The sequence below is a fragment of the Manis pentadactyla genome, chromosome 13 (genome assembly GCF_030020395.1).
Source record: "Manis pentadactyla isolate mManPen7 chromosome 13, mManPen7.hap1, whole genome shotgun sequence".
Lineage (NCBI taxonomy): Eukaryota > Metazoa > Chordata > Mammalia > Pholidota > Manidae > Manis > Manis pentadactyla.
The window spans coordinates 70871552-70889780 of NC_080031.1; the positions used below are offsets into that span (position 1 = coordinate 70871552).

An 18229-nucleotide genomic window follows, 5' to 3' on the forward strand; every position below is an offset into this window, starting at 1 on the left:
GAAATGTAATAATAAGAGGAAAAAGAGCTTCTGGTAAAAGGAACACCATGTGCAAAGGATCTATAGGTGCTGTGCTGGACAGTGGAGGAAGGCTGAGGAGGATGTGGTACAATAGAAGGGGAAAGACTGCCCTTATTTTAGACTGCTGTTTACCAAAAGCAACAGAAGCACCAACTAGTTTTCAAGAAAAGGGTGGGGAGGTCACATGATTAGATTTATGTTTTGAAGACAGCACTCCAGCTGCACTAAAGAGAGAGATCAGATTAGAGGTGGGGAAGAGTCAAGGAAAACAGCTGGGAGTCTAGTACAGTAGTTCTGGTGGGAGATACAACCTAGACTAGGATAAAGGTGGTGAGTAAACAGTAATGCAGAGGTCTGAAAGATAACAGTGAATTTGAACTCTTTTTCAGATAATTTTTTCCCTTGGAGAAGTTGTTAATTCTTTTGCCAATTTTCTATGACACAGCATCTCAATTTCCATGAGCTATTTTATAGTAATGACATTAGCTGTTTATTCATATTTGCTGTATTTCTTTTTTCTAAATGGTTGTCCTATTTTTTTACTTTGGCATGTTCTTCAGTTTTTCTGTAGATGTATCCATATTTCTGTTTCGTTTGTACTTTTTCTTTCATTTATTTTCAATTTCAACACCTTCCCTCCTCTCCACTTCTTTCCTTTTTTCCCCCCTTCATACTAGAACATATAAAAAATTTTACTTTAGTGTAGGATGTGTATAGTTCCTAATATAAATTCATTTAGATATCCAGCAAATGTTGTAGGGGAGTAACATATACACAAAACAGAGGAACAGGTACAAGTATTTCAAGTAGAAAGCACTCTGCTTGCACACCGAACAGACACCTCGCCCAGACTGAGGAGAATTAGTCAAGACTTCCTGAAGGTCAAATTTTAACTGTTCTGAAGAGGCCTGGAAACTAAGTGCAAGAAGAAAGAGCCTTAAATGAAGAGTGATAAATGACTGTCACTCCTACTCTCGGAGTAATTTCAGAATTGAATAGGAAGCTCACTAGTATTTTCCATGAATTCCCAGGGATATCATTACAGGTAAGGTCTCAGACTACCTTAGAGGTAATCTAATGGTAAAAGCCAACCAAATGTTTTCTGGAACTAGCACAAGCTTAATGTATGTTTATGAATATATAGTAAATGCCTTCAGTTTCCCTTTTCAATATATTTCAAATGAAATCTAGACTTAAAACCTAGCAGCAAAGCAGTAACATATTTCAGTTTTATTTCCTACTTCATCCCCCAATGGAGAATTATCTATCCCTATACATTTCAAGAGGCTTCCTACTGCCACCCTTTCCCTGCTTATTCCAGTCCCTCTGCCTGAATTGCCCTCTTCCCCTTCCCTAATCACCAACTGCGATTCCTGTATAAGATCCTTTAAAACCAAGAACAAATACCACTCATTTCATTTTGCCTTTTGCACTATTTGTTTTTCGGCATTATTCTATATTATAGGTGGATGTTGCTTACCCTTTCCTATCTGGGTGTGGCTTGCCTGACTATTGAAAGTGTGTCATACACAACTACATAATATATGAACAGTGATTTACTCACGGGCACTTTCATAACCACTGAATAAAGATAATAAAAAACTTTCACTGCTGTAGCTGTGAGATCCTCATTTGATCCTTGCTTTTCCAGATTACTTTAGGTCTTCAAATGACTTATGACTCCCTTGAATAGAAGCATAAACTGGAAAGACAATAGAGGCAGAAATGGAAGCCTACTGTTATTGACATGTTATGGTGGAAGTGATGACAGCAAACGCCTGATATAAGAATGGATTTAAGAAAGAAAGAGAAAAAGTGAACTGGATACAGCACGTATAAACAGCTTTTTCTTAAAATCTCACTGTAAATGGAAAGAATACATGCGGTAATGAACATAGTTATAAACGATACGGTCTCCTGCAAGATCAGCCATGTATTAGGAATAACCTACAAGTCTCAATCCCGCCCTTCACTTCCGGCAGTCAATAAAAGGCAGGTAATGTGGCATGAGAGTTTAGTAATTGTTCGGCACTGTGGACTTTACATACACCAGTTAACACAGGTCTCACAACCTTAAGAGGAAAGTATCACGAGCTTCGTTTACAAACAAGGGCACTGAATAGACTACATCATCCTCCGAAAAGCCCCACACAGAAAAATTCATGGGGCCTCAGGGCCAGAAAAACGTCACTTGCTTCAGTCGACCACAGAACGAGAGGGGAGGTCCTGCTGCCATCACGCGGGCTCCGAGAAACCCGCCCGAGCCCTTCAAGAGGCTCCTGCAGCCGCGCTCCCCACCCTCGCTCCGCGCCAGACCACGCGCCCGTCGGAGGGACGCAGAGGAGCCGTTCTGAAGCCCGAAAAGGAGCCCCACCGGCTCCCAGACCGCGGCACTTACCTCGTTATTGAGGTTCGGAGTCCCGGGCTGAGCCATGAGAGGTCTCGAAGGGTCCGCCGCAGCCACTGCCGGCTCGTGAACTGCGCCTGTCAGACGGCGGCTGCGTAGCCACGCCCCCATACGGCAGGCCCCTCCGTCCAAAACTCATCTGCAGTCGGTTTCGGCCGACGCCCGATAAAAAATTTTACCAAGCTCTGCTGCAGAGAACAGTAGTGAGGGGAACAACTTCCAGAGCAGAGCGCTACGCACCGGAACTGCGCGTTCCTTTGGAAACCAGGCTCCGGCGGCCCAGTGGGAGCTATACAAGCGCTTCCTGTGTTTTGAATGTCTTCAAGATGCTCATTTTATTATACTCGTTTATAGACGTGGCCCGATTTTGTAAGGACATTAGGTCTGTGTCCCAATATGGTTGAAAAAGGTTTGATAAAAGCATTACTGGAATGACCACTTTTTATACCGAATTTTTATCTAGTGTTTGTGATGATTCCTGCACTTCTAACAACCATGCCTTATTGTCCAGCCTTACATTATAGCTCAGCCTCGGACATATTCTTTTCACACTGTAAGATTTAAATTTGGATAGTTAAGTGCTTAAAGCCAAACCAGGATGCACATTTACTGCTGCCTGTGGAAATGTCAGTTTTGAAGTATTAGCCTGCGGGAGAGGACACAGGGAAGTGAATCTGAATTAGAAAATATATTAATACTTAACAACTGGTAGAAGTGAGCGTTAAAATGGGTCAAGCTAGGGGACAATCCCTGAATGAATTATCTCCAAAATATTCATAGAAATCCAGTGAGATAGGAACTGTTGTTATTATTTTACAGATGTAAATGTAAACGGACTTCGCAGGAGCCAAGTATTTTACTTAGCCAGAGTTGCCCAGCTGGGTCCGATCATGGCTGCAGAAATCCAGGGCTGGTTACATAGTCGGCGAGGTCCGGTGCAAAATGAAAATACAGGACCCCTCATTCAAAAAGTAGGAAAAATGTCTTCTTTTGGTGTCTTGATGTGTCATGTGTTTTTATTTGGCATTTAATCTGGAGCTCCTCAAGCACAGGCATACTAATGAGGTTAGTCCTCACATGTACCTGGGACTCCCGCCGTAGGACTTAAGAGAGAGGCACGTATCCTGGAACAAGAGGACGGTAGTTTCTGGGCAAAGACCCAGAAATGGGAAGCCCAAGAACCCAACTGGGAGGATGTGGGAGACAGGACACCATATGACCTGAAACTAAGACCTTAACACATTTTCCTTGGTCCCCTGGATTTCACCTACAGAACTCAAAATTCAGATAGAATTATTAAGAGTTTCAAGACTGTAGTGAAAGAACCTTTAAGCTAGTCCCTCTTATGAGACTCTAAGAACAGAGCCCTGTGCGGAACCCATGCTCTTAATTTGTGATTCTGTTTTAAAATTGTAGTAACTCAGACTTTTACTTGGATTTGTATTCTTTTAGTTTAAAATGTGATTTGGGTACAAATAGCTTAATGGCTTCTTCCTGTTTGACTATTGTCACATAAAGGTAGTTTTTGCCATTAATAAATCATACACTGAATTATAATTGTCTTCCCATCATTAAAACTGAGCTCTTGGAGTGTAGGGGCTTTTAACTCAGGTGGGTCGTGGGTCGTACGCACAACATACAAAATACATAGGAAAAGACACCTTAAAGACAAATGTAGAGCTTTATGGAAAATGCTACTTCAATTTGGGAGAAGGGTGTTAACAAAATTGATTCCATGTTGCTTCATGTACTCTTCATATGAAGTTTGTCTACAGATGTCAAAGGCTCTGTAGTGTTTTCTCTTGATCACCCCTCTTGTTCTCCAACACCTCACTTCTCTAGCCACCACAGTCTCCTCGAGCTCAGCACATTTGTTTTCTACCTTTTCATAGCCCAAGCTCTCTCCTTGTCTTGTGACAAGAACCAAATCTGGGTTCTCAAGGGCTACTTTTCAAGACCAAGTCAAATTCCACCCATCCTTTTTAAGAATCTTATTCATAGCCTCAAAACAAGTTACTTTCTCTCATCAGCAGTTCATTCTTACATTATTTACAATAGTCTAGTTTGAAATTTCTTTTGTACTATTTTTTTTTATATTATAAGCTCTCAACAACCTTACATAGTCATTTTTAGAACTAACAGTTTTTCACTGTCTCTTGTGTATTATTTCCAGTTCAATCTATTTCCTCCTTTTGGTGCTACAATCTCAAAAATTATTTTGATTCCTTACAGAGATGATTCTACTAACCTGCTCTCGTTAAGTTATGCACATTTCCTCTAGTAATAATAATGTATTATATTAATCACGTTAAGTTTCTCTAGAAAGCAACACATCAAAGCACACCTCCACATTTTATTACTGAAAGACTGATGTGGATCAGTTAAATGCTGTCAGATATATGAGACAATGAAACTATTACCATTAAAGGCATCTAATGTCAGACTGTTTCTCCTCTTTATCACAGTGCTCCAGTAAGTGGAAGTAAGGATCCACCAGCATGTTCAGTGGGGGCTCAAGTTTTTTAATTTCAGTTTTCTCAAGAGTTTCTCAAATCCCACTGTATTTGTCTGCTTGGTTGCCATAACAAAATATCAGACTGGGTAGCTTAAACAACAGAAATTAATTTTCTTACAGTTCTGGAAGCTAGAAGTCCAAGATCAAGGTGCTGTCAGGGTGGTTTCTGGTGAGAGCTCTCTTCCTGGCTTACGGAGGCCACCTTCTTGCTTTATCCTCAGGTGGCCTTTCCAACGTGAGGATAGAGACTCTATGATAGAGTCTGAGATGCAGACTCCTCTGGGGACTCTTCCCCTTCTTATAAGGATAACCATCCAATTGGATTCGGACTTCAGCTTTGTGAATTCATCTCACTTCATTACCTCTCTAAAAACTTTGTCTCCAAAAACTATCACATCAAGAGTTAGAGCTTCAATATGAATTTTGATGGGACACATTTCAGTCCATAGCACCCACTTTCTTTGGGAAAAGAAAATTACCTCAAAAGTAATTAATCTTTTCCTGACAGCTTTTTATGCACTATCATTTTGCACTTTCAAAAATTGTAGCCACCATACATTTCTGGATTACAGTTAAACTCATGGATGTTTAGCAATTAGAATGAAATTGACAAATAGACAAACACATATATGCAACTGATTTTCAATAAAGTTGCAAAGACATTTCAGTGGGTGAAGATAGTTTTTTCAAAAATTGTGCTAAAACAATTGGACATCCACATGAAAAAAATTTGACATTGACTCATATCTCACACCAAAACAGAAACAACTTAAAAAGGATCATACCCCTAAATGTAAAACTTAAAACTATAATATTTCTAGGGGACAACATAGGACAAAAACATTGTAACCTAGGGCTAGGCAAAGATTTCTTGGATACCAGAACAAAAACAGAATACACATAAAAATACATAAATAAATAAATACACGTACCATTGAAATAGCAATATGAACTAAAATAATGTATGTGTTAGTATACACTTAAAATTAAATACAAAATGTATTTTCATAGTTTTTGTTGCAGCTGTGAATGATATATTTTCTCTCATTTCTGCCTATATGAGGTGGCAGTGCCAGTACAGATACAAGCTATGATTTTTTTTTTCAGTGTATTTATTATGCCATGACTCCAACCAATTTTTTTTTTGTAGAGAGGAAAATTTTCTAGGTATACAATAAAATTATCAGACAATTACATCTATTTTTTTCAGTTTTTATACTAATTACTACATTTTTGTGTTAAATGTCCTTATCAACATTAAACTTCTCTTCAAAATACACTGTTAAGAGAGTAAAAAGAGAGGTCATACATGGAGAGAAAAATTTTGCAAATAATGCTTTATAAAGGACTCTTATGTACAATATATAAAGAACTCTCCAATCTCAATAAGTAAACAACTCAATAAAAAAATAGGCAAAATATCTGAACAGATACCTCACCAAAAAAGACCTGTAGATAGCAAACAAATTCATGGAAATATATACAACATCATCATTAGGGAAGTGCAAGTTAAAAAGTCTGATCATATCAAGTGCTGGTGAGGATATGGAGCAACTGGAACTATCAAGCATCATTTGTACACACGGAGAAAGTACAATCACTTTAGAAAGAGTTCAGTAGTTTCTTAAAGTATACATTCAACACCCATGTGATCTAGGCTTTCCCCTCTGAGAGCAATAAAGAAGTGAAACCATATGTCCATATAAAGACTTGTACATGAATGTTCAGAAGAGCTTCTTTTGTAATATCCAAAATATAGAAAAACTCATTACCATTTGAAAGAAAAAGTAATAATCTGTGGTGTACACACAGATATACACACAACAAACCAACAATCAGAAATAAAAAAGCATGATATACACTACAATATGGATATACTTCAAAATAATTATGGCAAGAAAATCCAGACAAAAGGAGTACATACTGGATTATTCCATTTATGTAAAATTCTAGAAAATGCAAACTAATCTATAGTGACAACAAATAGATCAATCAACGATTGCCTGAGGACATGGAAAGAAAGGATACAATGACTGGAGAGAGAAATTATTAAAGTTCATCAGGAATCTTTGTGGATGATACATTATCTTGATTCAAGGATATTACATACATATATCAAAATATACCAAACCGTACACTTTAATTCTCACAGTTTATTCTTTCAGTTATGCCTCAATCAAGCTATTAAATAAATACACATACCATTGAACTAGCAATTCTACTCTTAGAAAACTATGTAACAGTTATATTGGTTCAAATTAATGATTCATATATAAGGTATTCATTACATAAGTATTTCTAATAACAAAAGATTGGGGAGGCAACCTGTCCATCAACATATTACTGATTAATGGATTCATTAAGAAGAATAATCAGCTATTTATTTACTGGAATGGAAGGCTCTTCATAATAAATCGTTTAATGAATAATTAAAGTGGCGTTACACTATAGTATGCTATTTTTTCAGTGTGTTTGGAGGAAAGATATGTACATACAGATATCATTTACTTGTTGGTAAAGCATCTTATTCTCTGGAGGGCAAGTCAAGTGGCTGGGAAACATGGGTTAAATCTTTCTACTATAAACCCTTTTGTATCTTTGATATTTTGTACCATGTGTTAGTATAAACTTAAAATTAAATACAAAATGTGTTTTCATAGTTTTTGTTGCAGCTGTGAATGGAATATTTTCTCTCATTTCTGCCTATATGAGGTGGCAGTGCCAGTACAGATAAAAGCTATGATTTTTTTTCAGTGTATTTATTATGCCATGACTCCAACCAATTTTTTTTTTTTTGTAGAGAGGTGAATCTTCTAGGTATACAATAAAATTATCAGAGAATTACATCTATTTTTCAAGTTTTTATACTAATTACTACATTTTTGTGTTAAATGTTCTAGAACTTTTAAAACAATGATAAGTAATAACACTAATAGCATTCCTAGCTTATTTCTGATTTTTTTCTAGTTTCATTAAGAAATATATGACATATATCACTGTATAAGATAAAGGTATACAGCATGATTCCTTGATTTACATATATTGTGAAATGATTACTACAATAGGCTCAGCTAACATCCATCTTCTCAGATAGGTAAAATAAAAAGAAAAGAAAGAAAAAAAGAAAAAGGAAAACATTTTCTTGGTGATGAGAACTCTTAGAATTTACTCTGTTTTATTAATTTTTAATTTTTTAATTTAATTTTGGTATCACTAATCTACAATTACATGAAGAACATTATGTTTACTAGGCTCCACCCTTCACCAAGTTCGCACCCACCACATACCCCTTCACAGTCACTATCCATCTGCATAGTAAGATGCTGTAAAATCACTACTTGTTTTCTGTGTTGCACAGCCCTCCCTGTGCCCCCCACGCACTATACAGGCTAATCGTAATGCCCCCTTTCTTTTTCCCCGCCCTTATCCCTCCCTTCCCACCCATTCTCTGCAGTCCCTTTCCCTTTGGTAACTGTTAGTCCATTCTTGGGTTCTGTGATTCTGCTGTTTTGTTCCTTCAGTTTTATTTGTTCTTATACTCCACATATGAGTGAAATCATTTGGTACTTGTGTTTCTCCACCTGGCTTATTTCACTGAGCAGAATACCCTCTAGCTGCATCCATGTTGTTGTGAATGGTAGGGTCTGTTTTTTTTCTTATGGCTGAGTAATATTCCATTCCGTATATGTACCACATCCTCTTTATCTATTCGTCTACTGATGGACACTTAGGTTGCTTCCATATCTTGGCTATTGTAAATAGTGCAGCGATAAACATAGGGGTGCATCTGTCTTTTTCAAACTGGGGTGCTGCATTCTTAGGGTAAATTCCTGGAAGTGGAATTCCTGGGTCAAATGGTATTTCTATTTGGAGCATTCTGAGGAACCTCCATACTGCTTTCCACAATGGTTGAACTAAGTTACATTCCCACCAGCAGTGTAGGAAGGTACCCCTTTCTCCACAACCTCGCCAACATTTGTTGTTGTTTGTCTTTTCGATGATGGCGATCCTTACTGGTGTGAGGTGATATCTCATTATGGTTTTAATTTGCATTTCTCTGATGATTAGCGATGTGGAGAATCTTTTCATGTGCCTGTTGGCCATCTGGATTTCTTCTTTAGAGAACTGTCTATTCAGCTCCTCTACCCATTTTTAATTGGATTATTTGCTTTTTGTTTGTTGAGGTGTATGAGCTCTTTATATATCTTGGATGTCAACCCTTTATCAGATCTGTCATTTATGAATATATTCTCCCATACTGTAGGATACCTTTTTGTTCTATTGATGGTGTCCTTTGCTGTACAGAGGCTTTTTAGCTTGATATAGTCCCACTTGTTCATTTTTGAATTTGTTTCCCTTGCCCAGGGAGATATGTTCATGAAGAAGTCATTCATGTTTATGTCCATGAGATTTTTGCCTATGTTTTTTTCCTAAGAGTTTTATGGTTTCATGACTTACATTCAGGTCTTTGATCCATTTCGAATTTACTTTTGTGTATGGGGTTAGACAGTGATCCAGTTTCATTCTCTTACATGTAGCTGTCCAGTTTTGCCAGCACTATCTGTTGAAGAGATTGTCATTTCCCCATTGTATGTCCATGGCTCCTTTATCATATATTAATTGGCCATATATGTTTGGGTTAATGTCTGGAGTCTCTATTCTGTTCCACTGGTCTGTGGCTCTGTTCTTGTGCCAGTACCAAATTGTCTTGATTATTGTGGCTTTGTAGTAGAGCTTCAACTTGGGGAGCGAGATCCTCCCCACTTTATTTTTCCTTCTCAGGATTGCTTCGGCTATTCAGGGTCTTTGGCAGTTCCATATGAATTTTTAAACTATTTGTTCTAGTTCATTGAAGAATGCTGTTGGTAATTTGATAGGGTTGCATCGAATCTGTATATTGCTTTAGGCAGGATGGCCATTTTGACGATATTATTTCTTCATAGCCAGGAGCATGGGATGAGTTTCCATTTGTTAGTGACCTCTTTAATTTCTCTTAAGAGTGTCTTGTAGTTTTCAGGGTATAGGTCTTTCACTTCCTTGGTTAGGTTTATTCCTAGGTATTTTATTCTTTTTGATGCTATTGTGAATGGAATTGTTTTCCTGATTTCTCTTTCTATTGGTTCATTGTTAGTGTATAGGAAAGCCACAGATTTCTGTGTGTTAATTTTGTATCCTGCAACTTTGCTGAATTCCGATACTAGCTCTAGTAGTTTCGGAGTGGAGTCCTTAGGGTTTTTTATGTACAATATCATGTCATCTACAAATAGTGACAGATTAACTTCTTCTTTACCAATCTGGATTCCTTGTATTTCTTTATTTTGTCTAATTGCCGTGGCTAGGACCTCCAATACTATGTTGAATAACAGTTCATCTGTTATTTGCATCTACGTTCATGAGGAATATTGGTCTGTAGTTTTCTTTTTTGGTGGGGTCTTTGCCTGGTTTTGGTATTAGGGTGATGTTGGCTTCATAGAATGAGTTTGGGAGTATTCCCTTCTCTTCTATTTTTTGGAAAACTTTAAAGAGAATGGGTATTGTCTTCTCTGTATGTCTGATTCCGAGGTAAATCCATCTGGCCTGGGGGTTTTGTTCTTTGGTAGTTTTTTGATTACCGCTTCAATCTCGTTGCTGGTAATTGGTCTGTTTAGATTTTCTGTTTCTTTCTGGGTCAGTCTCAGAACGTTGTATTTTTCTAGGAAGTTGTCCATTTCTCCTAGGTTTCCCAGCTTGTTAGCATATAGGTTTTCATAGTATTCTCTAATAATTCTTTGTATTTCTGTGGGGTCCGTCATGATTTTTCCTTTCTTGTTTCTGATTCTGTTGATGTGTGTTGCCTCTCTTTTTCTCTTAATAAGTCTGGCTAGAGGCTTATCTATTTTGTTTATTTTCTCGAAGAACCAGCTCTTGGTTTCACTGGTTTTTCTGTCTTGTTTAATTCTTCTCAATTTTATTTATTTCTTCTCTGATCTTTATTATGTCCCTCCATCTGCTGACCTTAGGCCTCATTTGTTCTTCTTTTTCCAATTTCAATAATTGTGACATTAGATCATTCATTTGGGATTGTTCTTCCTTCTTTAAATATGCCTGGATTGCTATATACTTTCCTCTAAGACTGCTTTTGCAGCGTCCCACAGAAGTTGGGGATTTGTGTTGTTGTTGTCATTTGTTTCCATATATTGCTGGATCTCCATTTTAATTTGGTCGTTGATCCATTGATTATTTAGGAGCATGTTGTCAAGCCTCCATGTGTTTGTGAGCCTTTTTGCTTTCTTTGTACAATTTATTTCTAGTTTTATACCTTTGTGGTCTGAAAAGTTGGTTGGTAAGAATTCAATCTTTTGGAATTTACTGAGGCTCTTTTTGTGGCCTAGTATGTGGTCTATTCTGGAGAATGTTCTATGTGCACGTGAGAAGAATGTGTATCCTGTTGCTTTTGGATGCAGAGTTCTATAGATGTCTATTAGGTCCATGTGTTCTAGTGTGTTTTCCAGTGCCTCTGTGTCGTTACTTATTTTCTGTCTGGTGGATCTGTCCTTTGGAGTGTGTGGTGCGGTAAAGTCTCCCAAAATGAATGCATTGCATTCTATTTCCTCCTTTAATTCTGTTAGTATTTGTTTCACATATATTGGTGCTCCTGTATTGGGTGCATATATGTTTATAATGGTTATATCCTCTTGTTGGACTGAGCCCTTTATCATTATGTAATGTCGTTCTTTATCTCTTGTTACTTCCTTTATTTTGAAGTCTATTTTGTCTGATACTAGTATTGCAATACCTGCTTTTTTCTCTCTGTTGTTTGCATGAAATATCTTTTTCCAACCCTTACTTTTTTTTTTATTTTATTTATTTATTTATTTATTTATTTTTTATTGAAGGGTAGTTGACAACAGCATTGCATTACATTAGTTTCAGGTGTACAACACAGCGACTCAACATTTATATACATGATATTTCTAGGTACCAGGTATCACCATACCAAGTTGTTACAATATCTTGACTATATTCCTTATGCTATACATTACATCCCGGTTACTCATTTATTTTACAATTGGAAGTGTGTTTATATATATATATATATTGTGAGGGCATCTCTCATATTTATTGATCAAATAGTTGTTAACCACAACAAATCTCTGTATAGGGGGGTCAATACTCAATGCACAATCATTAATCCACCCCAAGCCCAATTTTCATCAGTCTCCAATCTTCTGATGCATAACGAACAAATTCTTACATGGAGTACAAATTCTTACATAGTGAATAAGTTACATGGTGAACAGTGCAAGGGCAGTCATCACAGAAGCTTTCGGTTTTGTTCATGCATTATGAACTATACACAGTCAGTTCAAATATGAATATTCATTTGATTTTTAAACCTGATTTATATGTGGATACCACATTTCTCTCTTTATTATTTTTAATAAAATGCTGAAGTGGTAGGTAGATACAAGATAAAGGTAGAAAACAGAGTTTAGTGTTGTAAGAGAGCAAATGTAGATGATCAGGTGCCTGTAGACTATGTGTTAATCCGCGCTAGACGAGGGCAGTAAACATCCATGTATGCAGAAGATTTCTCTCAGAACATGAGGGGGGAGGTTCTAAGCCTCACCTCTGCTGCTCCCCATTTTCTCACCAGATGGCCCCCTGCGACTGTGCCTGTCTTAGGTTGTTCCTCCCTTGAGGAATCTTACCCGTCTCTGGCTAACCAGTCATCTTCCGTCCAACCCTTACTTTTAATCTGTACATGTCTTTGGGTTTGAGGTGAGTCTCTTGTAAGCAGCATATAGATGGGTCTTGCTTTTTTATCCATTCTATTACTCTGTGTCTTTTGATTGGTGCATTCAGTCCATTCACATTTAGAATGATTATTGAAAGATATGTACTTATTGCCATTGCAGGCTTTACATTCGTGGTTACCAAAGGTTCAAGGTTAGCTTGTTTACTACCTTACTGTCTAACTTAACTCACTTATTGAGCTATTATAAACAAAGCCTGATGATTATTTCTCTCCCTTCTTATTCCTCCTCCTCCATTTTTCATATGTTGGGTGTTTTGTTCTGTGCTCTTTTTAGGAGTGCTCCCATCTAGAGCAGTCCCTCTAAGATACCCTGTAGAGGTGGTTTGTGGGAGGCAAATTCCCTCAACTTTTGCTTGTCTGGGAATTGTTTAATCCCTCCTTCATATTTAAATGATAATCGTGCTGGATATGGTATCCTTGGTTCAAGGCCCTTCTGTTTCATTGCATTAAATATATCATGCCATTCTCTTCTGGCCTGTAAGGTTTCTGTTGAGAAGTCTGATTATAGCCTAATGGGTTTTCCTTTGTAGGTGATCTTTTTTCTCTCTCTGGCTGCCTTTAATACTCTGTCCTTGTCCTTGATCTTTGCCATTTTAATTATTATGTGTCTTGGTGTTGTCCTCTTTGGGTCCTGTCTCTCAGGAGTTCTGTGTGCCTCCATAGTCTGAGCAACTATTTCTTCCCCAGTTTGGGGAAGTTCTCAGCAATTATTTCTTCAAAGACACTTTCTATCCCTTTTTCTCTCTTCTTCTTCTTCTGGTACCCCTATAATGTGGATATTGTTCCTTTTGGATTGGTCACACAGTTGTCTTAATATTGTTTCATTCCTGGAGATCCTTTTATCTCTCTATGCGTCAGCTTCTATGCATTCCTGTTCTCTGGCTTCTATTCCATCAATGGCCTCTTGCATCTTATCCATTCTGCTTATAAATCCTTCCAGAGTTTGTTTCACTTCTGTAATCTCCCTCCGGACTTCATCCCTTAGCTCTTGCTAATTTCTCTGCAGCTCTGTCAGCATGTTTATGATTTTTATTTTGAATTCTTTTTCAGGGAGACTGGTTAGGTCTGTCTCTGCAGCTCCTCTCTCAGGTGTTGTCTGAACTATCTTGTACTGGACTAAATTTTTTTGCCTTTTCATGGTGATAGTGGTGGCTGTAGGCAGGTTGCGGGTGTGTCAGCTGGGAGAAGAAAGTCCTTTCCTGCTTGCTGGATGCCTTGCCCTTCTCCACTGCCTGTGTCGGTTACCTGCACTCCTGCAGCAGCCACCGGGTTAGTCCCCTAAGCTGCTGTGGGTGGGGCCTCCATCAGAGCAGCACAGAGCTTTCCGGGGAGTGGCAGCCATGCTAGGTGCACTCCTCTGTGGTAGTGGCGCCCCTGCCAGGCAGCTGTGTGCCAGCAGCGGCCTTTGAGTCTGGCCCGGGCAGCTGTGTGTTGGGCTGGAATTTCGGTCAGCTGCTGGGAGCGTGCCTGCTCCCTCTGGCTCCGCTGCAGGTGCACGCAGGGCTCTCCCGCACGGGCCTCTACCGGGCTCCTCTGGATCCACTGCCGCCAGTGCGCATGAGCCGTATCCGGGCTGTTCAGTTGCCGCTGCTGTGGGCTCGCACAAGCCTCTCCTGGTCTCCTCTGGCGCCATTGGTGCACGCAATCTGCTGCTGGTCCCTTCTGGCGCAGCCGCCCCCGGCACACGCTACCACTCTCCCGCTACTGGGCCAGTGTGTCGGGGTCCACACCAGTTGGAGGAACGACTGGCAGGCTGCTTAGTGCCATGAGGGGCTTCAGAGCTGCACTGCCTCCCCGGGATTTAGGGCGCCTAAGGTTTCCCGGGATCCCCAGCTGCTAAGTGTGCCGGGATGACTTCGTCCAGCTATGGGGTCCCTGTCTCTTTAAAACTTGCAGAAAGCACTCGCTTTTCTTTTGTCTTGGGGGCACCGGTTGCTGGGACCTGCCCACAGGTTTTGCTTTTCTGTTTCTCTAATATCCAGCACCCGGTGCACCTTGTATCTGTGTTCCGGGTGCGGATTTCTAGAGCTGGTTGTTTAGCAGTCCTGGGCTTTCACTCCCTCCCCGTTCTGACTCCTTTCTTCCCGCTGGTTTCTGGGGCAGGGAAGCATTCGGGTCCCGCCTGGCCGCGGCTTCTATCTTACCCCCTTCATGTGATGTTGAGTTCTCACAGATGTAGATGTATCCTGGCTGTTTTACTGCATCCACTGGTGTCTCTTTCAGGAATAGTTGTATTTATTGTATTTTCATAAATATATATGTTTGGGGGAGGAGATTTCCTCTGAGCTACTCACACTGCCATCTTCCCGTGATCCCCCAATTTTACTCTGTTTAAACAACTTTCCTTTATATCATACAGCAGTATTAACTATAGTCATCACCTTGTACATTATATCCTTAATACTTATTTATTAGTGGAAGTTTGTGCCTTTTGACTACCTTCCTCCAATTCCTCCTTACCCTTCTCTCCTCCTCTGATAACCACAATTCTGATCTCTTTTTCTATGAGTTTGGTTGTATGAGTGTGGTTTTTGTTTTGTTTTTATATTCCATATATGTTAAGTCAAACAGTATTTATCTTTCTTTGTCTGGCTTACTTCACTTAGCATAATGCCTTTAAGGTCCATCCATGTTTTTGCAAATGGTAGAATTTCCTCCTTTTTATGGGTGAAAAATATTCCACTGTTTTTTAGACCACAACTTCTTTATGTGTTCATCAACTGACATACACATAGGTTGTTTCCATTTCTTAAGTATTGTAAATAATGGTGCTGTGAACATGTGGATGCAGATAGCTTTTTGAGTTAGTGTTTCTGTTTACTTTGGATATATTCCCAGAAATGGAACTGCTGGATCACATGGTAGTCCTGTTTTTAATTTTCTGAGGCTCCACCATATTGTTTTCCATAGAGGCTGTACCAATTTACAGTCATTTTCTCCATAAACATGCCAACATTTGTTATCTCTTGTCTTTTTCATGAAGACCGTTCTAATAAGCATGAGTTGATATCTCATTGTGATTTTAATTTGCATTTCCCTAATGATTAGTCATGTTGAGCATATTTTCATGTACCAGTTAGCCCTTTGTGTATATTTTTTGAAGAAATATATATTCAGGTCCTTTACCCATTTTTAAAATTAGGTTGTTTGTTTTACTACTGAGCTATATGAGTTCTTTATATATTTTGATATTAACCCCTTATCAGATACTTTGGGAATATTTTTTCCCATTCTGTAGGTTGTCTTTTGCTGTGGAGAAGCTTTTTAGTTTGATTTAGTCCCACTTGTTTATTTTAGATTTTGTTGATTGTGCTTTAGGTGTCATATCCAAAAAATCATTACTAAGACTCATGTCAAGGAATTATATTCCTATTTTTTCTTTAGGAGTTTCATGGCTTCAGGTCTTACATTCAGTCTTTGGTCCATTTTAATTTTTGTATGTGGTGTAAGAAAGACTTCATTCTTTTACACGTGACTATCCAATTATCCTAACATCATTTATTGATGACTGTATTTTCTCCATCAAGTATTCTTGGCTCCCCTGTCAAATATTAATTGACTGAGTATACCTGGGTTTATTACTGGGGTTTTGATTCTGTTCCATTGTCTATTTGTCTGTTTTTCCCCAGTAATATACTGTTTAATTTATTATGGTTTATCATATAGCTTGAAATCAGGAAGTGTGATGCTTCAGAATTTCTTTGGCTATTTGGGGTCTTTTGTGCTTCTGTATAACTTTCAGATGTATTCTACTTGTGTAAAAAATGCCGCTGTAATACTGCTAGGGATTGTATTCAATCTATGGGTAGCTTCTGGTATCATTAACATTTTAATGATGTTAATTATCCACTCCATGAACATGGGATGCCTTTCCATTTATTTGAATTTTCTTTATTTCATCAATGACTTAATAGTTTTCAGAGTAGAGATTTTTCACCTCCTTAGCTAAATTTATTCCTAAGTGGTTTTGTAATTTTTGATGCTGTTGTAATAAAGATCAGTATTTTTTTTCCAGAAAATTTGTTGCAAGTATATAGAAATGCTACTGCTTTTTACATGTTAACTTTATATTCTGTAATTTCACTGAATTCATTGATTAGACCTATCAGTATTTTAGTTGACTGTTTAGGATTTTTTAATATATAAAATCATATCATCTGTAAGTAGAGATAATTTTTACTTCTTCATTTTCTTTTTTTTTTTTTTTTTAGATAGCCACTTTTATATTTATATGCATATTGTTTTTTACATGAATGGGATTATTTTTATATGGTTTTAATACTGTGTATAGCTTGCTTCCTTCACTTAGCAGTATGTTACACATATCTTTATGGTCCAAATAGATCTGTGTTTTTATTTTTTTTGGATAATTATTTTTTATTGAAGGGTAGTTGACACACAGTATTACATTAGTTTCAGGTGTACAACACAGTGATTCAGCATTTATATACATGATAATTCTAGGTACCAGCTATCACCATACCAAGTTGTTACAATATTTTGACTATATTCCTTATGCTATACATTACATCCCGGTTACTTATTTATTTTACAATTGGAAGTGCATATATATATATATATATATATATTTTGTGTGTGTGTGTGTGTGTGTGTGTGTGTGTGTGTGTGTGTGTGAGGGCATCTCTCATATTTATTGATCAAATGGTTGTTAACAACAATAACATTCTGTATACGGGGGTCAATGCTCAATGCACAATCATTAATCCACCCCAAGCCTAATTTTTGTCAGTCTCCAATCTTTTGAAGCTTAACGAACAAGTTCTTACATGGAGTACAAATTCTTACATAGTGAATAAGTTACATGGTGAACATTACAGGGGCAGTCATCACAGAAGCTTTCGCTTTGCTCATGCATTATAAACTATAAACAGTTCAAATATGAATATTCATTTGATTTTTATACTTGATTTATATGTGGATACCACATTTCTTTATTATTATTTTTTTTAATAAAATGCTGAAGTGGTAGGTAGATACAAGATAAAGGTAGAAAACATAGTTTAGTGTTGTAAGAGAGCAAATGTAGATGATCAGGTGTGTGCCTGTAGACTATGTGTTAATCCGAGCTAGACGAGGGCAATAAACATCCATGTATGCAGAAGATTTCTCTCAGAACATGAGGGGGGAGGTTCTAAGCCTCACCTCTGTTGATCCCCATTTTCTCACCTGATGGCCCCCTGCGACTGTGCCTGTCTTAGGTTGTTCCTCCCTTGAGGAATCTTACCCGTCTCTGGCTAACCAGTCATCTTCCGGGGCCATACAGGGAAATGTTAAGTTGGTAAGTGAGAGAGAAGCCTTATTGTTTGAAAAGGTTAGCTTTTTACTTCTTTGCATATTTATGCCCTGTGGCTTCTATGCCCAGCATTTGTCTTGAGGTGTCTTTACCACTTGGAAGAATTATGATACTCGGTAAATTCGATATATGGCACGAATTCTATTTAAGGGTTGTAATTAGGAAGGAAGAAGA

The 18229-nt window shown here is 38.1% G+C and overlaps 1 protein-coding gene across 3 annotated transcripts in view; it reads right to left on the minus strand.

Moving 5' to 3' along the window:
• Positions 1-18229, minus strand: part of SRFBP1 (serum response factor binding protein 1) — a 157690-nt gene that overhangs the window by 69166 nt on the left and 70295 nt on the right. The window contains exon 1 of one of the 3 annotated variants that reach the window (XM_036903132.2): positions 2420-2574. The exons of 1 other annotated variant lie outside the window; for it this stretch is intronic. In XM_036903132.2, the coding sequence (XP_036759027.2) occupies positions 2420-2539 (120 nt within the window). In that variant the 5' untranslated portion in view covers positions 2540-2574. Of the gene's footprint in view, positions 1-2419; positions 2643-18229 lie in introns of those variants that run through there. One more of the 3 variants, XM_057490364.1, reaches the window with a different exon arrangement.